We start from the raw sequence: 24,044 nt of genomic DNA on the forward strand, positions 1-24,044 counted from the left end.
TGTGGGATGTGAAGTGCTTCTATAGCACAGCGATTGTATTCGTGCGAGAACCACGACATGAAACCTGGTCTGAACACGGCATCGCACAATCCCTCAAAAAGGCTTCAAACTGAGCGACGGTTGCCTGAACCACACGTTACACATAAAGAGCTTCTGTGACACACACCTGGATGTTATAAGGCAGTCCAGGTTTGAGGAAGGGGGGCGTGGACACCAGGCTCAGGCTGTAAGGTGATTTGACAAACTTCACTGCAGCAAACTCGGTCTCCTGAGTAATACCACCTGAGAGACAAAATCCGCCCCACAAATTAAATATTTAAGTATTTCAAAGAATCGGGCTAAGAGCAGTGATCCATGCTCACCTGTGCTCTCTTCCACCAGTACAGCTATGTACAGGTACTTCCCCAGCAGGCTGTTGAGGTCTTTTGGTCCATTGTATTCAGACAGAACCTTCTGCATATTAACATTCACATGCACGTCACCTGCTGAGGACAACTGAAAGAGACACACACAGACACCGCTGTCAAAGAAACACAACAGATATGAGTTACATGATGAGAGTCACCTGGAGGAGGATCGTCAATAACCTAACACCACTAGAATAATGTCAGCTTCTCTTTAGGCAGGTAACACCCTAAAAATACGCCCAAAGTTAGAAACACTGACCACATCAACTGTCAGTGGGATTGCTGTAAGAGGTTCATAGATAATTTGCAGATGCAGCAAACACAGTGTTTCTGCAGTCTTGGTGCCAAAGTTCAAATCAACATTCTGAAATGTGAGCTGGTTCTTAAAAAACACCAGCACTGTGAAGCAGCTGGACAAAGAGCCTGACTATCCCCCAAAGTCCAGTCAAAGATTTGATTGAAGACTGCTTAAACCAGGAGGACAAACTGATTCACTCTGCGATCTTTTTAAGAGACCACATCGAGCATTCCCACCTCCACACGGAGCTGAAGTTCAGTACCTGTTTGGAGACCTGTAAGATTTGTGACAACCTCTGGCATTCAGATCAAGTGAGTAGTGTACGAGGTGAATACCATGGCAGGTCTCGCACACACCACACAGGTCTGAGCTAAAATGGACCGTCTGTGACTTCAAAACATCTGTTTTGGTTATTAGTAAACTTGCCTGATAAAATAAATCCATAACAGTCTAAATATTGAAAAAACAACTATAAAAGTTACAAAAAGTCAAAGTAATACATCAGTCATCCTGAAAAAGCTGAACATTTGGATACCTGGATGGTTTCTGTAGCATAAAACAGCTGGAGCACGAGTGAAATGGTTCAAATAACAATACTGTCAACATTAATCAGCATTAATAATAATAATAACAAGTGTCCTGGTGTTTGTTCATGTCTCTTACACTTTCTCTGATGATAGAGTTTGGGATGATAACTGGCGGACTTTTCCCACTAACATAGCCGTAGCGCAGAAACACGTCACCATCAGCCACCGGAGCGCCGTGGAGATACCTGGGACAGGTAAAAATACCACTCGTGTGTAACTGACAGCTTTAAATTATTTGAAAGTCTATAAACAGTGCAGAAATGTTTATTCACCTGGCTGAAACCTTGAAGTTGAAACTGGTGAATAAATTGTGACTGATGTAATTTGCTTCTGGTTCCACTTGGATGGAGAAACTGGGAAGAACTGATGCAGGGTGAAAGCCATTAATAACGCGTGTTTTACCCTCGATCAGCACCAGCAGTTTGCTTCATGATATTATAATGTACCGTATTCTCTAACTTCAAAGTCGGTGGTTGCTGTTGTGGTGAAATCATTGGAGTAAGAAGCTTCAATGGACCAAATGCCCAACCTGGAATCACAGACACGACCTTAGATACACGACCACGCAGCTGTGTGTCGCTTGTTTTACACTCTTATTTCTTACTTTGGGTTGACGGGGATCTTAAAGGGGTTTTGCAGAGATGGGATTCCATTGTTCACATCGACCATCTCCACAATGTCCACTGTTGTATGGTCCGGGTCCTGGCGGGAGGGAGAGGGTAAGATATTATGGAACCCATCACTGCACCCACCTGCTACTACACAGGACAACTTCCCGCTTACCTTAAATGTCAGGTAGACGCTGCGATTAGCCGGTCTCAGCTCCTGGTTCAAGGAGAACGCCCTCACTTTGACTGGGAACAGAAGCACAGCTGTATGAGTGACAAGGGTGATGGTGTAACGGAGAACCTGAAAGAGGATCGTCTGAATTTTTAGGTTAATGAGAACCATCCGACTACAGAAACCATGACAAAGACAGCCTGAAAGATGAACTCCAGCTCTGAGCTGATGGAGACCTTAACAGGAACCCTTGGCAAGGACTGGCTGAGGAGATCTACCAAACTCTATGAAGCCATATGAACCTGTTGATCAAAGACACCACACACCAATGCTTCTCATGGAAACTGAGGACACGTGTTAGAGCAGAGAGGAGACAGAACTGACTGACTTAGAGAGCGAGGGGGCGGAGTCTCCAGTGGACTTCCAGGTATACGAACCCTCTCCCACATGCAGGTAGCTGTACTGTTACCTTCTTTGATCATGTCCACAAGTCTCAAAAGGCTGATTCTGTCCATCTGGTTCTGTTCGGTGGGAGAAATGTTTCATCATCATCAGGTGACTCCTTCAGTCTCAGCTGACTGCAGGTTTCAACCTTATAAACAGCACATTTGTACTGACTGACACTAGCAGCACTGAATGAACGATGGGCTGTGAGGTCAGTTTATGACCATGTACCATTCACAGAGAGTTGGGGAATGGCTACAATCACAGCATTGTAAGATGGTGACAGATGTACCCTTAGGCTCCCTCCTCCATTCAGAGATGGTCTTTCCCTTTTCACGTAAATGACCTCCTTGACTCCGCCCTCAAACCAGCGTTCCTCCCTGTCCAGGATGTGTACATCCCCCATCCTTGAACAGCCCGTTCTCACTCCCGAGGCGTAACATGCCGATGTTTTGTCACGTCCCGCGGCGTTCCTGAGGAACGCGAAAGGAGACCTTCGGCGTTCTTATGGTACACTGCGGGTTATGGCTGAAATCCAGTGCAATGATGTTCCCGCGGTAATAGACGTTCCAGCCCTGTATTCCAGCCCTAAACCTAACCTTATTCCTGACCTTAACCGGGACTTTAATGATGTTAAGTAGCGTGTTTCTAAGCGATGTGAAGAAAAAGAGCGAATGTGTAGATTGAGTCCAGACGGTACTCCATCCATCCATCCATTCACTTCTGCTTATCCTTTTCAGGGTCGCGGGGGGCGCTGGAGCCTATCCCAGCTGTCATAGGGCGAGAGGCGGGGTACACCCTGGACAGGTCGCCAGTCTGTCGCAGGGCCAACACACAGGTACAGACAACCATTCACACTCACTTTCAAACCTAGTGACAATTTGGATTATCCAATTAACCTATCCCCACAAGCTGCATGACGGTGGGAGGAAGCCGGAGTACCCGGAGGGAACCCACGCGAACACGGGGAGAACATGAGAACTCAGACGGTTCTCATATTTCCTCATTTTTCCGAGGTCGTCATTTAGGAACGTAGTGTGTAGCCGAAAACGTAATATGTTGACGATTTGTCACCTAGCGTAAAATGTTATGCTTTGGGAGTGAGAACGTGTTGCCTTGAAAGAGTGACCACTGGCCTGTAGGCGTAAACAGACTGCAGAGTCCTGGCCTGACGAGGTGGCCCTGCTGTGTTGCCAGAGCTTGTTTGGTTTCCCCGATGTATAAATCCTGCCAATCCTCCTGCACCATGTTACTCTGTTTGTGTTGGGGACCCGATCCTTGGGGTGGACCAGTTTTTGGCGCAGCGTGTTTTGAGGTTTAAAAGCCACAGAGACCCGGTGTTTAGAAAAAATGCGTCTCAGCTGCTCCGATACTCCTGACACGTACAGGATCACTACAGGTTTTGCTTAGGCAGCGGTTGTCCTTCTCTCCTGGATCGGCTGGAGCCAACAGCACACAGACTCAGGAGGGAGCAGCCCCCCGACCAGTGGCCCAACTGGATCTCCAGTTATATGACCTCTTTTACACATTGGACATTGAACTGTAATTTGCTATGATACAGGTACATTGATACAGTGGTTAACATGCAGCTGGAATTCAGATTGAAGTTATTTATCTGTTCTCTTAAACAGACATCTCCAAATCAGCAGCTGATGGTTCCAGTCCAGCTATGCCTGAAGCTCCCAAAGGACATTTTATAAACATCAGCTTAGATGGTACGCCCCTCCATCATAAAAACATTTAACTGATGTATCTGTGTCTTTGTATTCCTGATGATACAGACAATGAGCTCATAATGCTGCTGATCACACACAGCAGTAACACAGTTGTCTGTAAAATCTGATTCTTTCTTCTTTAATCTGCACGCATGAGGAAAAAAGTTCAACTCACTGAGTAATATTTGATCTTTTCCACCTGATTCATTATTATCAGGAAGTCCTAAAAACTCCCTGAAAAGCCTTCAGCTGATCCAAAATGCTGCAGCAAGAGTCCTGACAGGGACTAGAAAGAGAGAGCAGATTTCTCCTGTTTGGCTTCCTGTTAAATCCAGAATTCAAAATCCTGCTCCTCACATACAAGGTCTTAAATAATCAGGCCCCATCTTATCTTAATGACCTTGTAGTACCATATCACCCTATTAGAGCACTTCGCTCTCGCTCTGCAGGCCTACTTGTTGTTCCTAGAGTATTTAAAAGTAGAATGGGAGGCAGAGCCTTCAGTTTTCAGGCCCCTCTTCTGTGGAACCAGCTTCCAGTTTGGATTCAGGAGACAGACACTATCTCTACTTTCAAGATTAGGCTTCAAACTTTCCTTTTTGCTAAAGCATATAGTTAGGGCTGGACCAGGTGACCCTGAATCCTCCCTTAGTTATGCTGCAATAGATGTAGGCTGCCGGGGGATTCCCATGATGCACTGGGTGTTTCTACCTCACTCACTATGTGTTAACAGACCTCTCTGCATTGAATCATATCTGCTATTAACCTCTGTCTCTCTTCCACAGCATGTCTTTATCCTGTCTTCCTTCTCTCACCCCAACCGGTCGCAGCAGATGGCCCCGCCCCTCCAGGTGAAGTTTTTCCTTCCCACTGTCGCCAAAGTGCTTGCTCAAAGGGGGTCATATGATTGTTGGGTTTTTCTCTGTATGTATTATTGTAGGGTCTACCTTACAATATAAAGCACCTTGACACTGTTGTTGGGATTTGGAGCTGTATAATTTGTGATTTGTGGTCCAGTTCTGAAGCTCTCGTGCCCATCGTTGGTACTGTCAGCTGAACACGGGTCAGCGCGGGTAACGTGATTGGTCCGTGACTATGCGTCCCTTATGCAACAAACTGCATGCTCTGTGTACTGTGGCACCTTTCTATCAGAACCACCATGAACTTCTTCTGCAGTTTGAGCTCCAGCAGCCTCAACAGGCCACACCCTCTATCCTCTGACCCCCAAACCAGTCTGTCTTTATGACTACAAGACAACCACCTGACTAGCTGAGTGTAAAGATGGGTTATAAAACATAAGATTAATGAGGAGAAGGCTGGAGTCTGAACTGGGACAAACTTCTCTCACCGCTCTGACGCGGCGTGTACAGCGGTTTGTCGGTTTGGATGAACAGGAAGCCATTGGTGCGACTGATGGGCACAGACTGGTGCTGATTGATCACGTCTGACTGCACATGGAGAATCACATGATTTGCACTCTTGTCCAGCTGGTTTGGGTACAGCTGTAAAAAGGAAGTGACATCATAAGTATTTCAGATGCCTTCAGTTAAACTGCAGGTGTTAGCCTGTTAGCATCTTTTCTCACCCGGACTTTGGCGTCAGCCTGGTGGTTATTTTGTGCATTGAGGGTCACGACCTCCCGAGCCAGAACCCGGTGATTCGGAGCCATTGACGTCTTCAGGAACAGGTAGACGTTGACTTCACCTGTAAAACCAAACAGCTGCACCACCACGGTCTCCACGGCGTCCAGGCGGAGTGATAGAGGTGCCGTTATCAGATACCTGAGAGAGGAGACGTTTTAAAGTGATGCATATTTAGGTTGTTATCAGTTTGTCATGTTCGTCTAGAGCGGCTTATGCTGTTGATACTTGCACATATCATCAGCACATACAGTCTGTGAACGTTTGTCCAGACTCGTATCAAATTTAAATTTAAGAAATTACATTTTCAAAAAGCATATTTATGCTCAATGAATATTCTGCTGTTATTCCAATGAGTCAGAAACAACTCAAAGCTAGTGCTCCATGGTCTAAGTAGCTTGGAAAGAAGAGCATCTGGACTTCTGTAAGTTGCTTGAAGACGTTTCACCTCTCATCCAAGAAGCTTCTTCAGTTCTAGGGTCAAATGGCGGAGAGTCCCCCCAAAGAGGGACAAAGGACCCCCTGATGATCCTCCACCTAATCACACGAGCCAAGGTGTGAAAACGGGTGTGGGTCACAATCAACCAGGGTTTCGGGTGAGCTCATTGTGAAACCTAGCCCCACCCTGTCATGTGACTAACTGAGGTCAGATGGCCCTGGATGTGGGCGTTAAGGTGTCTGGATTATAGGCAGACAGTTGGGGTCATAAGCCCCGCCTCTGTTCAAAGATGGCCGTTCAAAGTGGACAAAGATGCTTCTTTCACTCCTCTTTCAAACCATCTGTCTTCTCTTTAGAAGACGGAGACCTCCATAATCACTCCTTGGCTCGTGCGATTATGTAGAGAGGATAGTCTAATCTGGGACTCTCCACCATTTAACCTTATACCTGAAGAAGCTTCTCAGATGAAGCGTCGTCAAGCAGCTTAAAGAAGTCCAGACCCTTTTCTTTCCGAGCTCCTTGGACTACGATGACCTGGATGACTGAGAACCTTCACAGACTCACACTCCATGCAAGCTACGAGTTGTTTCCCCCACACACATCCTCACAAGTCCAATGCTCTCAATCTCCAGGAAGTACCCAAAGAGTTCAAAGGTGTCTTTAAAGGGTGAAACAAACCTTTAGTAGTTTTTTCCACCTTCTTATTTCGGGGTCTTTAAAGTCAACTGGATGTAATTTTGGTTTATTTCAGGCTGCTGGAAACTCAGAACTCGGTGTGAAGATTTCAGTTTATCACATAGTGCCAACTCACAACAACGTTATCTTGCAGCTCTTTTTATCGAAAGACTACATGTTAGGTTTTGTATTGTTGATTGTCATTTATGCTTAGAAATATTTAACCATATATGCTTAGAGGTGTATAATCAATTGTGTAGTGATAGTCTGCAAACTTTGTGTGCATTAGAGAGCACTCTGGGAGCACGAGAGAGGTCGTACCTTGTCTTATTGTTTTATGGTAGGATTAACGTAGCTACGTCTGTTCTAGTCTAAGTGCTTTAAATGCTGGACTTCCTCACCGTGTTATCAGAATCAGAATCAGAATCAGAATACTTTATTGATCCCTGGGGGAAATCTAGGGTGAACCATCTAGGGTGAGGGGGAGGCTACCCTCTTCCTGACCAAGGATGTTTGCGTTTGTGCTTTTATGTTATAGGACCCTTTGATCAGCAGTAATGCACACACACACACACACACACACACACACACACACGGTACTCTTTGTTTGTATGTAGACATCATATGTTAATGAACCTATGCATATTCATGTAGCCTCAATAAAACAACAGTGTTACGGGAGAACGAACGAGAGCAACTGGGGTCAAGCGAAGGAACGGCGTCTGTCCGGTTCTCTCCCGTGCACGAGAAACATGAAGAACTTTGCCTACTTCGTGTCTTGCTTGCGGTGTAATTATATTGCCTTCAACGTTCCAGCGAATAGGTTCAAGCTACAAACCTATCACTACAAACTTTGTTGCAGCTGCAAATTTAAAATGCTGGTTGCAAAAACAGCCCCGACTGCTCTGCACCTGTACTGGAACCTGCTGAAGCCTTGGTAAACATGACCGTTGAGCAAGGGGGCGTTTGGGTTGGTTAACGCTCTCCTGGAGGTGTGTGACTCACCCGGTCAAATGTGATTGGTCAACAAAAGCTTCTTGCACAAAAACCTTGTCCCTGTCTATAGAGGTTATTGATTCTGTGGTTCTTAACCTCTTAACACCCACAGGTTTCCACCGACCTGTTTGGAATAGGATCACATTTATATGGAATTTTCACCTGTTTGGCGTGCCGGAAAGCTGGAAGGTCAAAATGGATCTATGAGATTTGGTTGAGAGGTAAAATCTTCTAGTTTGAAAAGCTGGGCATGTTTAGCATGTGGGGAAATTCAACCTAACCTTAACCCTCACTTATCCACTGGTGACCTGATGGACGGTAAACAGGACTAACGAGGACCACGCTGACTCTCTGCTGTTTGACACGGCCGGCCTGATTGAGGAAATGCAGGACGCTACAAGCTTCTTTGTGCTTGGGCATCAAATAAGTTGTTCTGACCCTTTGTTTCTTCTGCACACCCTGCAGCTGAACATGAACACAGCTGTTTAAGCCCAAAACAGCTGTGGCAGTAAATGGGAGGCTGCAGGGTAATAAAACATTCATTAACAAGTAATAAAGTTCAAACAGACTTACGAGCTGGACTGAGCCTCCGACCTCCAGCAGAGAAGCCACACACACGCGAGGAGGACACACACCTTCATCCTGAAGGTAAGAAGCACACTGAGCTCTGCAGAGAACTGAGCGACACAGCTGGATTTGATTAGTTATTCATTTACTCGGCTATTGGCAAACGGCTGGGGGTCCTCAATGAAACACAACCGAGGTGGAAGCTCCTGTTTGTTTGTATGCAGAGCTGAGTGTGTAACAAAGGTGAGTTTACTCAGCAGGGGGTTTTGGGTCTTACCTAACACTGTTGACTCTCAGGTTATCAGAACGCAGGCAGTCACCTGTCTGCTGCCGGCCGGGCTCCTCGCGACGCCAGAAAACACGATCAAAGGTCAACACTAAAGCATTTTGGAGAATTTTAATAAAACAGACCAACTGAGTGAGGTGTTGTTAGCGCCCACTAGAGGGCGCGGTGACCACAACAAGAGCAAACAACGTCTGAAGGCTGAGACTGCTGTGAGATCAGATCTGGGTTTTCTGGTGGTTCTGCTCTTACTGGGCTGCAGACCTCCGAGGCCTTTCTGTCTCTGAGGAGCATCTGCACCACCAGGTGTTGCACCACCTGGGAATTGGGGCCATCAGAATCCATCTAAACCCGGAGAAACTGCAACCCTTGATGAACATCTTCTACAGTCCTACGTTTTGTACCTGGTTTGGGTTGCGGGTCCCTCACAGACTGTCGCTGTCCCGGGTTTGTGTTTGCGTGGAAGTGTTAGTTATTTCTGGAATGAGGTTTGAGATCTTGTGTATTGTTTCTCTGCTCTGCTCGTATCTGTCTCTCCCTCAGCTCAGTCATGTCTGGGCCTCTGTCTCATGTGCACTGAGATTGTCACGGTTCTGGGTCATGTTGACCCAGCTTTCTGTTTTTCATCCTTTGGTGTTTTTCTAGATTATGATTTATGATTTGATTTATCAGTGATACTGTTTTGATTATGATTATTATTTAGTAGACTTTGGTCAGTGTCGAGTCTGTCTCTCTCTGTCTAGTCTGTGTCTTAGTAAAGTGTGTTTTGTTTCCTGTTTTACTTTGAAGGTTCTTGTTCCTGTCTGATGTCAGTGTTCCGGCTTTGCTCTCCCTGTCTCGTTAGGTCTTATTTCTCCCAGCTGTGTCCCCCTTCTGTCTCTAATTCCTTGATGACTCCCTCAGTGTATTTAAGCCCAGTGTGTCTTTGTGTCAGTGTCGCGTCGTTAACGTCTGTTCACCCGCACTTGCTGTGTGTTCATGATTTCCAGTCCTCCTGCATCTCAGTTTAGAGTTTTGTTTGCTTTTGTGAGTTTTGTAAAGCTGCATTTTCAGTTGAACCCTCGTTTCCTAAGAGTCCTGCATTTTGGGTCCACCACTCCTGCCTGCCTGCCACACAGCCGACCATGACAGAGATCAGTTTGCTTCCATTATGTTTGTTTGCTCCAGCCGGGCTACGGTTAGGCTGCATTTGGGTCCTCGCTCCACACATCACTAAACACAGTGATGTGTTTAGTCACCTCACAGCGCACTGTTGTCAGTGCTACTAGTTTCAGTCAGTGTCCTGTTTATAAGGTTGGAGGCCTACACTCAGCTGAGACTGAAGTAGACTTGATGTCTCGAGACCACTTTTACGTGGTCTCCGTCTTGTCTCCGTCTTGTCTCCGTCTTGTCTCCGTCTTGTCTCGGTCTCGCCGTCTCAGATCGACATAGTGGTCGGGAGATCTGGAGTCAACAGTTTCCATGACACACACCGTAACGTTCGATGATGTGTCATTTCAAAAGCATCAGCTCTAAGAGCCGTGCTTACAGAGCGCTTTGTAGTGAATCAGACTCGACTCCCACTGAGCGAGAGCCGCTCCTCACTTAATTTCCTTTGGCTGCTCAGCTCTCACACAGGGGCTCAGCTATGCTCCAATCCCTCCATATTGTGGCCAATCACATGCGAGGATATAGGATAATATCATTGTGTGAAAAACAGAGAGGGTGAGAGTCACGTGGAGCGTGCGTCTGTCCTCTCAGTGAGTGAGAGACAGCGGTGAGGAGGGCTGTGCATCGCAAAAACACATAATATGCCCGACACCCGTAAACGAAGCAGCATCTGGCTGCAGCTTAAAGACTTTTTGGTCTCGGTCTTGACGACAAGTCTAGATTGAAGAAGTCACTTGATGATGATGAAACGTTTCTCCCACTGAAACATCCAGATGAACACAGACACGTCCTGACTCCAGTACATGCCCACCAGCTAAACTATGCTGCACAGGGAACTGGTCCTTCCTCTGACTCCTCCTATCCCAGCATCTCCCTGTGTCGCACCAACACTAAGCGTCCTTCACAAACATCTGTTAGTCCCCCGTGACAGTCGTCTCCACCCACTCCACCCTGTCTGCACTGTCATCTTCACCTCTACACAACAGCAGTTTCATTAAAGACAACAAAAAAATTAAAAATCTCTAGCAGTGAAAAGAGGAAATAATCAAAAACCATCGGTGTCACTGACCACTTTGTAATTGTCAGTAAACAAACTTCATGCAGTGTTTGACCTTTTCCTTGTTAAAGCAGCCCAGCCAGTCTCCAACCTTCCCTTCATCGCAAACGTTCTTCAAAGAGCTGCAGCTCAGGAGGTCAATCGGGTCATCTACTTATTGGACGTTGGTGGTTCGATCTGGCTGCTCCAGTCTTGGGCAAGACACTAAATTCCCAGTTGATGCCATTGTGTGCGTGTGTGCATGCGTATGTGCGTGTGTGCATGCGTATGTGTGTGTGTGCATGCGTGTACGTCTGTGTGTGTGTGTGTGTGCATGCGTATGTGTGTGTGTGTGTGTGTGCATGTGTGTGTGTGTGTATGTGTGTGCGTGTATGTGTGTGTGTGTATGTGTGTATGTGTGTATGTGTGTGTGTATGTGTGTGTGTGTGTGTATGTGTGTGTGTGTGTGTGTGCATGTGTGTGTGTGTGTGTGTATGTGTGTGTGTGTGTGTGCATGCGTGTGTGTGTGTGTGTCACCAAGTGCTTCCTCACTGGAGCTTGTCAGATTCTTGGGTTTTCTCTGTATTATTGCAGGGTCTTTACCTTTACCTTAGCTTACAGTTGTCCTGAGGCGACTGCTGGGTGAAGATGAGATACAGTAACACTTTATTAAGAGTATATAGGCTCAAATACAGTGTCCCTTTTAGAAGTCAACATACTTCATTACCAATACATGTGCCATATATGACCTTCTACATATACATATACAGAGATAAAGTGACAATAGAATTATGTTCTGGGCATATCTCATGTTTATATTCACATTCTTATCTTTGACGATGCTAATTTACACAGCAGGAAATAAGGCCTGACAGCTAGTTGTCAGTTAACAGGCTCAGTCAGTTATTAGTGTCTCTTGTCATCATTCTGAGCATCATATACACAAATCAGGCCTCAGGGTAAAAAGTGGGGAAGAGAAAAAATTACAGTTCTCTTTTTTTCTATCAAACATATCTGTTAGCCCGTTTAGGCCTGCTAATTAGTTAGCATCACAGCTAAAACATTATCAGCATTAATAATGAAAAAACAGTAAAACATGCTAAATTTCAGACTCTACTTACTCTAATAAGTGGTGAACTTCTTCAGAGGGATTTAATGACTTTTTAGCAGACCGATTTGTTGGTCAGTGATGTGTTTGTAGCTAACATGTTAGCATGCAGCTAACGCTGCACCAAATATCAAAACACAACTTCCTTCTTCAGTGGTGAGCATGAGATAAAATACATGAATGTATTCATTAGCCTGCTAATTTGCCTTAGCAGGCTAATACATTTGTATGAAACTATCTGTAACTACCACGCTTTGTTAGGCTAGCAGGTACCATTTAAGCTTAAAGTGTTTAAAACTAAAACTTTTAGAGTGAAAGTAAAATAATGCTCTACATTTAAAATTTTCATTTGAGCTTTTTTAAATTAAATACATAACGTGTAAGCTAAAGTGCTAGCGTGGTGGCTAATGCTGCATAACAAGGCTAAAGTGTCAATAAAGTTGCTCTGATAATAGATGAATGTAGTCACAAATAGTTATTTTATAATTAACTCAACAAACTAACACATTACTACTGAATTAGTATTCAGGCACAGCATGCAGTCCTGTGAAAAACTGAGTCCACCCCACGCTTCAGCGGTAAGTAAAACCAGCATTCATTCATGCACAGCTCTCTGAGGTCTGGACTTTGACTGGACCGCTGCAGCAGCTTCATTCTTTTTTTTTTCCAGCCGTTCTGCTGCAGGTTTCCTGCTGTGCTTGTAATCAATGTCCGGTTTGGTCCAAGCTTTAGCTGTGAGACAGACGGCCTCACATGTGAATACTTTGGCATACAGAGGAGTTCATGGTTCATTCAGCGAGCCACCGTGCTGACAGTTGGTACGAGGTGTTGGTGGGGTTTGGCAACCTAAACTGAGAAGAGGCTTTCACTAGTAACCCTTCCATCCAAACAAAGGGTGGACTTAGGATTTCACAGACTGTGTTGTTGTTCATCAGATTTAAATCATTTTGAAACCAGTTAAGCAGCTGATATGTCCTGTACTTTCTTTTCACTATGACCACACCTGGACAAACTGACCAGGTGGGCTGTCTACCAGAAACTCAGTGTTGTCCTCTGAAGAAGTCTGAGTGTTGAAAGACTTGGCGACTTTAGCATCTTCTTCTTGTTTTCACACATACATGACATCCTTTAACACAGAAGCTGGAGCATGCAGACCAAAGCACGGCACACGTAAGCTCACAGACACAGATTCAAACATACATGAAGGACCGAACACGACTGGTCATGCAACAGGAGCCTGCATCTTTTGTTTCAGCTTGTCCTCACGAAGCAGCGCATTCAGAACAAACTGTACCAGTGTGTGGGGTACGGGGGGCGGAGGGTCATATGTCGGCTAAAACTCGTTTCCATGCACGTAACAGCGCCCCCCCCCCCCTCACAGGAAGTGCCCTGGGTTGGGTGATGGAGCTGTTTGGAGGAGGACGTTTGTTTGTTGCCAGAGGTGAGTTTAATGACGAAGCTTTGCTTTTTCTTATTGTTGCTGTTTCTGCAGAAGACGATGGCGCCCTCTAGTGGTTGGTTGGAAACATCTCTCTGTGATTGGTTGATGAGACGTGAGCAGGTTCCTGTCTTATTTCCAGCCTGAAACGTGTCCATGTGCGCGTCAGTTATTTCAGCTCGTCTCCTCTCGCTGTCGCCCCATCACAGCACCATGGTGGGTATGTGGTGAACCAGCGACGCTGGGTGAGGCACGGCGGTCAGCTGGGGAGGGTGAGGAGGAGGCGGCGAGTGCGTCGAGTGCACCCCACCTCCGCCTCCAACCACCAGTACACCTCCTCCTGGGGCGGCGCTGTCCCCCGTGGGGCGGTGCCTGGCGCTCTTCTGGTGCGCCCGCAAACCAGCCAGCTGCGAGTACGCGGACTGGCAGACGTGGCACTTGTAAGGGCGCTCTCCGGTGTGCAGCCGGACGTGGTTCCTCAGCGTGGATGACTGGCTGAAGCGACGGTTGCAGAAGCGGCAGACGAACGGCTTGTCCAGAGTGTGGATGCGCATGTGGGAGCGAAGGTTGCTGCGAGAGTTGAAGCCGCGGTGGCAGATAACACATCGCATGCGCCCAAGACTGGTGGAAGAAGTGGAGGTCGTGGAGGTGGAGCCTTCACAGGTGTGGAAATCATCTGCAGAGAAGAAGAAGAGCTTCAGACTGAACTCTGAGACCACCCTCTCACCTGTGGAGAGGAACCTTTCAATTCAACTTTATTTATACAGCACCAAATCACAACAACAATCGCCTCACAGAGTGTTTCCTTCCCACTGTCACTGTCAAGCTTCTGCCCCAACAGCACCTCTCTGAAACTTGGCTGCTTCTTCTTCTTCTTCTTATTATTATTATTATTATTATTATTATTATTATTATTATTATTATTATTATTATTATTATTATCTTATTATTATTATTATTATTATTATCTTATTATTATATATATATATATATATATATAGCAGCACGGTGGCACGGTGGTTAGCACTGTTGCCGCACAGCAAGAAGGTCCTGAGTTCAATTCCACCATCAGGCCGGGGTCTTTCTGTGTGGAGTTTGCATGTTCTCCCCGTGTTTGCGTGGGTTCTCTCCGGGTACTCCGGCTTCCTCCCACCGTCCAAAGACATGCATCTTGTGGGGATAGGTTAATTGGATAATCCAAATTGCCACTAGGTGTGAATGTGAGTGTGAATTGTTTGTCTGTCCTTGTGTGTTGGCCCTGCGACAGACTGGCGACCTGTCCAGGGTGTACCCCGCCTCTCGCCCTATGACAGCTGGGATAGGCTCCAGCGCCCCCGCGACCCTGAAAAGGATAAGTGGAAGCGAATGGATGGATGGATATTATTATTATTATTATTATTATTATTATAACATTAAATATGTATGGAACTATATATATGTTATTTATTTTTCCTATAATAATGATTATTAGTTCTATGAATAGCAATCCAACAATAATATATTTGAACATATATGCATTAAATTTTTAATTTGTCATTTTATTATATTATTATTATTACTACAAATTTTAAATGTGTACACTTTTATACTAATGTGTACTTTAACTGCAATATTACAATGATATACTTATATTATCCATTATAACACACACACACACACACACACACACACACACTTTTAATAAAACCAAATATAAAATATACATTTACTTTTTAAATAGTTATTATTCCAGACTGATTAAAGATAAATTAAATATACATTATTTTTCACACACATTCATAATATTATTAATTTTTATTTTCCAAAATAATATTTTATATCTGAAAGAACTTCATGTGTAATAATACTAATAATAGTAACAGTGTGATGGATTAAAGCCCTTTCGATGACTCCAACACAGATTTAATAAAATATCAATGAAACAATGTTTTTGCTGCTGTTTTCAGGGTTCTTGCAGCGCTGCTGGATGTTTGGCTAACTGAGTAGATTTATGAATGACCTCACTGATCAATAATCAATAATGATTACCGCTCTTGGTCTTCTTGCTCTGTTCGTCCTCTCCTCCAGGAATTCCAGGGATTCCCAGGAATGTGTTGTGAGAGTTTCCGTACCAGACGAGCAGCTCCTGGTCGGGAGGGATGGTCTGAGGAGGGAAGAGAAAAGAGGAAGAGCAATAAATACTTGAATCAGCGTTTACTTTATCATAGCGACATTACTGCGTTTCATTATCACAGTATTATTGTTTTATTGTAAATATTTGATTCTTTCTTTCAAACTTGTCATAAATTCTGAAACATTTTCAGAATTTATGTTTTTCTTTTCTTCAGTTCAAATCTGTTTAAATTTCAGCTGCATGTCGTTAACCTTCGAGCATCGAGTGGAGGGTTACGCTCAGACACCTGGAGGAGCCGGTCGAAGAACGGCGCCTGAAATCAGGCCGAGCTTCATCGCTCAAGGATTTATTTTAGAGAACAGGTGACGGCAGCGCACTGAAGCTTCCCATGTTTCCTTCACATGGATCTGGAGTCTTCTCAGGCTGATCTGAGATCAGCTTTTCCAAACATGATGAAGCGACGTGGAATAACCACACCCTCCTCTGCTCCACTGCTCTTTTGGCTGTTTTGGTTGTTTCTGTAGTTGCTGTGCTGCTTCAGTGACCTTTGTGTGCACGTTTATGGTGTAAGTTAAGAGGCGTGTAGAGTCTGTAGAGGTGTGCAGTGATGTTGGGTTTATTCACTGAAACATGGTCGCCTTCCTTTATTTATTCCTTTGTTGTTCCAGCAGGCGGTTTGATAAAAGCAACGATAAATACTTCTGAGCAGACATGAGGAGGAAAAGATCCCTGAACCACCAAGAACCTCAGCCTCCAAACCACCAACATCTCTCCGTGAACGCAGGTGTACATGTACCTGGGTCACATGATGTCACCCTGCAGGTGGAAGCAGGTGCGATGATACCTGAGGAGCTGGAACATGGCGAGTTTCACTAACCTCCACCGCCTTGTAGAAGATGCTGCTGCCGATCTGGACCACCTCGAGGTTCTGCTCCTGCTCGTTCCTCGCACACTTGATGTACGTCATCCAGCTCCTCTGGTCCTCCTGACTCGCATCGATAAAATACCTGACTGTGCCGTCCTCATTAAACACCTGAGGAGGGAGGCAGGAAGAAGAAAGTAAACACCATTTCCAGCTAAAGTCATTAGTTTAGTGTTCTCACTAGGGGGTTATTTCAAAGACCTCATACACAGATAATAACTAAGCTTTTTGACATGCTAACCAGTGGAACTGCATATGAGGATCAGTTAACAGTTAGTTATCATCCTGCTAATCTGTTGGTTCAGTTATTTTAATAGCAAGCTAAGAATCAGCATATAAGTTTGTAAGTTAGATTAGCCATGTAACTTGTTGCAAGTAGTTGGATAGTTAACAGTTAACCATGTTGTTGATAAACCAATTAGCTGGCTAGGTAGCAATTGACTTGTTAGTTAGGTGTGAGCTAGCTAATATGCTAAAATCAAGTCACTAAACTTCTTAACCAGCAAACTTTAAGTAAATACTGAGGTTTGTCTGTAAAGGTCCAGCCAGCAGCTAGTTAACACTGGAAATAAGCTGAAAGACTCGATGGTTAACATTGAGTTAGCCTTCAGGTATTTGTTTAGCAAGTATGTTTGCATTTAGCCAGCCACTTGCTCGCTGTGAGTTTTATAAGTTAGCGGGGAGCTCGTTACTAGTAGGTGACTAATTAAGTAGAGTGTTAAAATTGAGTGAGTTAGTCTGACAGCTGGTAGAAAGTCGGCAGACTTCTTATAGCTTAAAGGGAGCAAAGACACGGCCCCAGAATCAAGCCTTGGGGAACTCCATGGGGGCAACGCTGAACCTAAAACCTTCCTCTGACAAAGACAAGGGTTTTTGTTTTTAATGATTTATTTATTTATTTTTAGGGAACACAAACAGCTGCTTTCCAGTAGAGGATAAGAAGGGTTATTTTTCATTATGAAACACACAAAGCTGCTCTAGAAAAAAAATCCAAGGAAAAAGAAAGACACCAAAACATGAGAGCTGGGACAGAGCAGTCTGAACGTGAACGTCGCCTCACCTCCCACATCAGGTTGTTGTTCTTGTACAGGTCGATGTGTTCAGGTGACACCAGGCGTCCGGTGAACGGACCCATCTCTGTCCCCGCTTTGATCCAGGTTTTGGAGAAAATGCCCAGACCTTCTCCTGGGACCACAGAAAACAGTAAAGAGAGGGCGTAAGAAGAACACGGCACCGGTGATCTGCGGCTGGTCTTTAAAGAGAGACCAGCAAACCCACAGAGGTTTACAGGTGAGCTTACCTGGGACTGAGCTCTGAGCGATGATCACCTCACTGGGTAAAACCAGGCTGGACAGCTTCTGCACCTCTGGACACAAACACAGCGCGCAGATTTTCATGTCAACATGTGTCACTCCTGCTTCTACAATTGGAATTCAAAAATGAAAATAGAAATGACAGCGCTGCTTCGAACTTTTTAAACGCATTTTAAACTGCGTCGGAAACGCTCGGAGCGCATTTTTCTGCCGGTTTATGGATGAAAAAGTCCCCGAAAGATGAATACCTGATGGAAGCAGCAGGAAATGTTCCCGAGAACACGTCTACAATCAGGAAAACCCCCTGGACATTATACGGGAGAGCTGAAGGAGCGCGCGGGGAGAGAAAAGCGGGAGTAAAGGCGTGAAGATGAAAGCTGAGGCCGCCGCGGGAAAACGCGACACGTCCGTCGGAGAGTTGACCCGGAGCATCCACCCGAAGCCCGGTCGCTCCTCCTAAATTGTCCCCAACGAACTTCACCCAGAACGGAAACGAATTTCACAATAAAATCACATTAAAATAAAAAAGAAGTGAGCGCGCGACAGCGAGAAACGGGCCGCGGCTCGCGCTTTGAAAGAGAGATCACGGACGTGATTACCGATCAGGAGCCAATCAGTCAGCAGCTGTTTGTTCATTAACAAACCATCCAAAGAATGTGATCAAATCTGATCAGTTATTGATGAGGATAATTAGCAACAAACAAACAAGAATCAATATTTTAAATTCATATTTAAACAGTTTAACAGATTTATTTTAAATACGAGTTTAAAGGTTAAATTAAATCTTTTTTCTGTTTCATTAAAGATTTTTATCTTTTTCGTTTTAGGCTCCAAAATTAAAATTTATGCGACACTTGTGTAAATATTTACAAATATTTGCAAATATTTGTAAATATAGAGAATAAATAAAACGAGTAAAAAAAAACAGAAGAAATGAGATCAATTATTATTATTATTATTATTATTATTGTCGTTGTTATTAATAATAGTATTATAGTAGGATAAGTAAAATAATATTTTGTGTGTTTGTTTGTTTTTTGTGTTGTGTGATGTGTGGACATACTGCAAATCAATTTGCCATTGGAGACAATAAAGTTACCACTGACATTATTATCATCATTATTATTATTATGCTTGTTGTTATCTGGTGTCTCCGTTTCTGAGCTGTACGGTTGGTCACTGACCTCCGGAGAAGGACTGCGCGAGCACCTCGGCGGTGAACGCGGTCTTGGGGCTCGCGCTCGGGGCGGTGCGGTCCTCGTGCTGCAGGTGATGCTGGTGCGGGTGGTGCTGCTGCTCGCCCAGCACGTGCCTCCAGCGCCCGTACAGGAAGCTGTGCAGGATGTCCGAGGTGATGATGTCCGCGAGGGACAGCGGAGGCTTGAAGCCCGGCTTCAGGCCCAGAGAGGAGCCGGGCAGCACGGAGCCCATGGCGGCGAGAGCCGAGGGGAGAGCCGAGGTCAGAGCCGGGGTCAGGGAGAAATCCTCCCGTTGAACAAATAAAAAAAAACAAAAAAACACAGTCAAAAACTCCTGTTTTACACCGACCGAGGAGCGAGGAGGAGACAGGAGCAGAGGAGCAGCTTGCGTGTCTCAGTAAGAGGTGAAGTTAAAATCCTGAGAGGAGCAGGAGCAAAGCGGGCGCGGGCCGTGTGGGGGGGTCTTTATATGGAGCTCCATCACCTCCTCCTCCTCTAACAGAGGGAGGGGGGAATCCTGCACGCGCTGTTATTGGCTCCGTTTACAGCTCGGCTCGTGACACCGACACCCCACCGGGAGGAGCGGAGCCGGGCCGGTACTGGACCGAGGCCCCGCGGAGGTCCAAGCCCTCTTAGGGCAGGACCTCATAGGGCAGGTGTTCACGCATGCGCAGGTCAGCTTCCTGGCGCGTGTTTCAGAGCTCACCTGCTCCTGCCTGAAGGCAGGGTTGGTAGTTTGATTTCAGCCCGCAGGTCAGGCTCATGGGCAGCTGATCAAACAAACAGCGATCAAACAGCTGATCGTTAAAAACAAAAACAGGAAACATTTCAGTTTACAACTACGTCACAAAACTGGGCGGAGACTAAAAGCGATAACAAAAATCAAATCCATCGATCAAATATGAGAAAAATGATCCTAACATCAGACTGAGACCCGCCCACAGCTCAGAAACTGTAACTGATGATAAACCGATGACTGATACATTGTTATCATTTTAATCAAGCTGACACAACAAATGCAGATGAATGTAAAATGTGTCATTTGTGTGTTTGAAATTCAATCTAACACAGATTTCTTCTGTTTAACAGGTTTGAAAATGAAGCGCAGGAATGTGTGTGTGTGTGTGTGTGTCTGTGTGTGTGTTTGGGGGGCTGAGTGACAGAGCAGAAAAACCGATTAGAGGACAACAGCTGCTTTCTTCATCACCTCCTCCTCATCCTCCCGCTGTCTCTCAACAGGATTATGATTCTCTCGCTCACTCTGATCTGTATTTATGAGCTTTTAAACATTTATTGTCCAAACACACACACACACACACACACACACAGCGTCATGAAGTGAGTGTGTGTGTGTGTGTGTGTACCTGTCTAGCTATCTTTGTGAGGACCGAAATCTGCATTCTACTTTACTTGTGAGAACAGTCACTTGTGAGGACACACACACACGCGCACGCACGCACGCACCCGCGCGCGCGCACACACACACCGGTCTCACAAGTTTGAAGCCTTTTTGAGGCTCCAAATGTGGTTTTAGTGTCAGGGTTACCGTTAGGCTATGGTCAGGTTTAGGGTCAGGTGTTCATCTGTAATGGTTAGCGAAAGCATTATGTCAATGAAGGTCCTCACTGGGATAGCTGAACGGGCTTGTGTGTGTGTGTGTGTGTGTGTGTGTGTGTGTGTGTGTGTGTGTGTGTGTGTGTTTTCTTAATATTTGTGCTTATTTGAATGTAAATATAAAATCCGACATCAATCTGCTCCGGGACTCCTCGGTGAGTCCTCGGTGTCTCCTTCCGGGCTCGGTGACTCCTCCGGCGGCCTCGGCCCCGGGTCTCTCCCGCCGCGCGTTCCCGGAGCAGAGCAGGGTTTTGCTGACGGGGACGCGCATGTATTGAAGCGGACACGCTTTAATGAGCTTCTCCGACAAAAAGGCCCGTGAGCGTGCCCGGTGTCCTCGCGCCTTTATCCCGCTCTTCACGGCCAATCAGGATCCACTTTAGGCGGGAAGTCAGGGGCGGTGGGGGGGGGGCGGCAGGTGACTGGCACGCGTGAAGACAAGAGGGGGAGGCGGGGAGGAGGTGAAAGGAGAGGTGAGGAAGAGGTGGTGGGAACGCGCACAAATGGCGCACTGATATTGTTCCGCTAACATGATTAAGCAGCGCTGCGGCCTCATTAGTATTCATGCGGCGCGCAGACGGAGCCGCAAATAATCCGCGTTTAAAAGCGCTTTAATGAGCTCAGCTGCGCGAGACACCCCCCCACCCCCCCGCTCCGAGCCTCATCACCACCACCACCATCATCATCCTCCTCTGCTGTCAGAGGTCAGTCGTGATCGTCTTTCTGACCTGTTAGATTCAGTTTTCAGTTTTTTGGAGACAAACCTGAGCCCTGCTCCGTGAGACTGTAAATAAAAGATGGCGTTAAACGTGATCTTCTGAGGCTGTTGTCTCCGCCCTCCTCTCACCAACGACCACACGGAACCACCCCAATCGGAGGTCGATCCGAGTCCGGCTCAACGTATCGGCATGTTTCAGCTGCTCAGGTTCAGGTTCTGGTTCGTTGTAAGTTGGAAAGTGTAACTTGAGCGCTGTCAGGTGTGTTCGGGTTGTAATAGAGTACATGTGCTGCACACTTATGTTTCTAAGACGAACCGATGCTTAGAAATGTTTCTGCTCCGCGTGGTCATGTGACCCGGGGTGCTGAGGCGGAGCATCTGCTCGGTCCTTATTTCTTCATCGTTTTCGAGGTTTCAAGACAAACGTCTCGCTTCACGCTCCTTCAACATGGTTTCAGGCAGAGGTCAAAGTTCAGCAGGGCGCTGCGAGCACAATTCAAACATGAGTCTGACTGAGGTTCAGTGTAGCGCAGAACAACGCCGAGTGCTGCGGACACGCTGTGGAACAACCAGGTGAGCATCTCTATGACCTCGCTCACATCAGGTGCACATCTGGTCTGCAGCTGCTCAGTAACAGAGGACGATGACGTCGCTCACATCAGAATCAGAATCAGAATCAGAATGGGTTTATTGCCAGATGTTGAGGTTTACAACATTAGGAAATTGCTGCGGTGCTTCAGTGCAAACAATAAGAATTAAAGTGCTATGTAGAAAGAAAGATATGTGCATGAGATATACATGAGATATATACATGAGAATAAGAATTATGAGTGCTACGTAGAAAGATATATACATGAGTGCAGGTGGTGATCAGTGCCAAACATGGAATGATGCAGTGACACAGCGTAGGGTCATGTGTTAGTGGCGGGGACAATCATGTGGTTATTGTTCATGTGTCCAACAGCAGAGGGGAAGAAACTGTTCTTATGGCGAGAGGTTCTGGTGCGAATGGACCGGAGCCTCCTGCCTGAGGGGAGCAGGTCAAACAGACTGTGTCCAGGGTGAGAAGGGTCAGCTGAGATCCGAGCTGCACGCCGCAATGTCCTGGAGGTGTACAGGTCCTGCAGAGATGGGAGTCTGCAGCCAATCACCTTCTCAGCAGAGCGCACAACACGCTGCAGTCTCTGTTTGTCCCTGATAGTGGCTCCAGCGTACCACACGGTGATGGAGGAGGTGAGGATGGACTCGATGATTGCAGTGTAGAACTGCATCATCGTCCGTGTTGGCAGGTTGAATTTCTTCAGCTGCCTCAGGAAGTACATCCTCTGCTGGGCTTTCTTGATGACGGAGGTGATGGTGGGCTCCCACTTCAGGTCCTGGGTGATGGTGGTACCCAGGAAGCGGAATGAGTCCACAGAGGTGATGGGGGTGTCAGACAGGATGATGGGGGGGAGTGGAGCTGTGTGCTTCCTGAAGTCCACAATAATCTCCACTGTCTTCTGGACATTCAGCACCAGGTTGTTGTGGCTGCACCAGGACACCAGACGTTCAACCTCCCTCCTGTAGGCAGACTCATCCCCGTCCGAGATGAGTCCAATAACGGTGGTGTCATCTGCAAACTTGATTAGCTTGACAGACTGGTGGGTGGAGGTGCAGCAGTTGGTGTACATCAGGTGCACATCTGGTCTGCAGCTGCTCAGTAACAGAGGACGATGACGTCGCTCACTGTGTATCCAGTCTGAGACATCACTCATATGTATGTTCTCATTATTATTATTTTATGTTATCATCACTCAAGTTACAGTTTAACTTTGGTGCCAACGACAGTAAGTGTCAGTCTGCCGTCCAGCTGTTTGGGCTGGTGTGTGTGCGCGGAGGGGTGGGGGGTACAGACATGGAGGTACGTGTTAAAGACGAGTCACGCTTCCTTCGGAAGGATGTTCACCTGCTCACATCAAAGCTTTCTCCTCATTTCAAACTCAAAAGATGAAGCAGCAACTGCGGGAGCGTCCACAAACTTGTGGTCTGGCCTGTCCTCCGGAGCAAACAAAGCCTGGATGATGAACGAGGCGTCACGCTGCTCTGTAACCTTGGCTCTTTGCCTCGTGAAGGGTTAATGTTCATTGTAATGTTCTGTCATATCAGCGGGACAAACATCGACCGCAGGACTGAGACCGCACGAGTGCAGGCTTTTAGAGCAGCGCATTAATGAACACTGAGTCACGCGTCCACATACTTCTGCCCCCTGCAGCGAGGCTGGCAGACAGATTATTGGCCTGCTGGTCTCCGAGCTTCGGGGAAAAGGTTTGGACTGGATCCAGATCACCATTACTTTAATGTTTAATCAGGCCTGCCACAGACTCAGGGTTCATCTGTACTTACCGAGCTGCTTCCTGTACTTTACGACCGCCAACACTCTCCTCCGCACCGCAGCACACACTCACGCCGGTCCAGCTGTCTCTGTGAGGACCCGCGGCAATATAATGCAATATGGGGACTGTGGCGCTGACCCTGAACTGGATTCTACCGTGAGCGCGAAACGTGTTCAAATACTGGCCCTTGTGCAGGTGTCTGAGGATGGCACACTAAAACGTTCCATAAAG

At 46.3% G+C, this 24,044-nt stretch overlaps 2 protein-coding genes and 1 long non-coding RNA gene across 4 annotated transcripts in view; 1 reads left to right on the plus strand and 2 right to left on the minus strand.

Annotated features, from left to right (window-relative positions):
• Window positions 1-8,709, minus strand: part of c5 (complement component 5) — a 36,012-nt gene extending 27,303 nt beyond the window's left edge. The window contains exons 1-10 of the mRNA XM_086257853.1: window positions 8,555-8,709; window positions 5,817-6,012; window positions 5,580-5,733; window positions 2,076-2,146; window positions 1,897-1,994; window positions 1,739-1,821; window positions 1,565-1,655; window positions 1,369-1,477; window positions 363-495; window positions 167-282 (exon numbers count right to left, since the gene is read on the minus strand). Of these exons, the coding sequence (XP_086113979.1) occupies window positions 167-282; window positions 363-495; window positions 1,369-1,477; window positions 1,565-1,655; window positions 1,739-1,821; window positions 1,897-1,994; window positions 2,076-2,146; window positions 5,580-5,733; window positions 5,817-6,012; window positions 8,555-8,622 (1,119 nt within the window). The 5' untranslated portion in view covers window positions 8,623-8,709. The remainder of the gene's footprint in view (window positions 1-166; window positions 283-362; window positions 496-1,368; window positions 1,478-1,564; window positions 1,656-1,738; window positions 1,822-1,896; window positions 1,995-2,075; window positions 2,147-5,579; window positions 5,734-5,816; window positions 6,013-8,554) is intronic.
• Window positions 8,710-11,704: 2,995 nt separating this feature from the next.
• Window positions 11,705-19,630, minus strand: LOC147318229 (PR domain zinc finger protein 12-like). The gene is made up of 6 exons (XM_086257855.1): window positions 19,095-19,630; window positions 17,898-17,963; window positions 17,658-17,782; window positions 16,553-16,708; window positions 15,591-15,705; window positions 11,705-14,238 (listed from the first exon to the last, which is right to left on the minus strand). The coding sequence occupies exons 1-6, from the start codon at window positions 19,339-19,341 to the stop codon at window positions 13,766-13,768; spliced, it is 1,182 nt and encodes a 393-aa protein (XP_086113981.1). The 5' UTR covers window positions 19,342-19,630; the 3' UTR covers window positions 11,705-13,765.
• Window positions 11,714-16,209, plus strand: LOC147318230 (uncharacterized). 2 transcript variants are annotated; one of them, XR_015124294.1, is made up of 3 exons: window positions 11,714-12,280; window positions 13,145-13,565; window positions 15,630-16,209. It is a non-coding gene; the product is annotated as an uncharacterized LOC147318230 (long non-coding RNA). The 2 variants fall into 2 exon arrangements; XR_015124295.1 differs by lacking the exon at window positions 11,714-12,280 and having other exon boundaries at window positions 12,752-13,294; window positions 13,380-13,565.
• Window positions 19,631-24,044: the final 4,414 nt, after the last annotated feature.

This window comes from Aulonocara sp. 'chitande type north' Nkhata Bay, linkage group LG12 (genome assembly GCF_057382095.1).
Source record: "Aulonocara sp. 'chitande type north' Nkhata Bay isolate Kocher_YH1m ecotype deep benthic linkage group LG12, A_spYH_male_GT1.1, whole genome shotgun sequence".
NCBI lineage: Eukaryota > Metazoa > Chordata > Actinopteri > Cichliformes > Cichlidae > Aulonocara > Aulonocara sp. 'chitande type north' Nkhata Bay.

Coding starts and splice junctions, on each gene's coding strand:
- LOC147318229 (XM_086257855.1), bottom strand. CDS start 19,341: ATGGGCTCCGTGCTGCCCGGCTCCTCTCTGGGCCTGAAGCCGGGCTTC. Junction 17,964..19,094: donor CGCGCAGTCCTTCTCCGGAG/GTCAGTGACCAA, acceptor GTTTGTGTCCAG/AGGTGCAGAAGCTGTCCAGC. Junction 14,239..15,590: donor GAGCAAGAAGACCAAGAGCG/GTAATCATTATT, acceptor TCTTCTCTGCAG/ATGATTTCCACACCTGTGAA.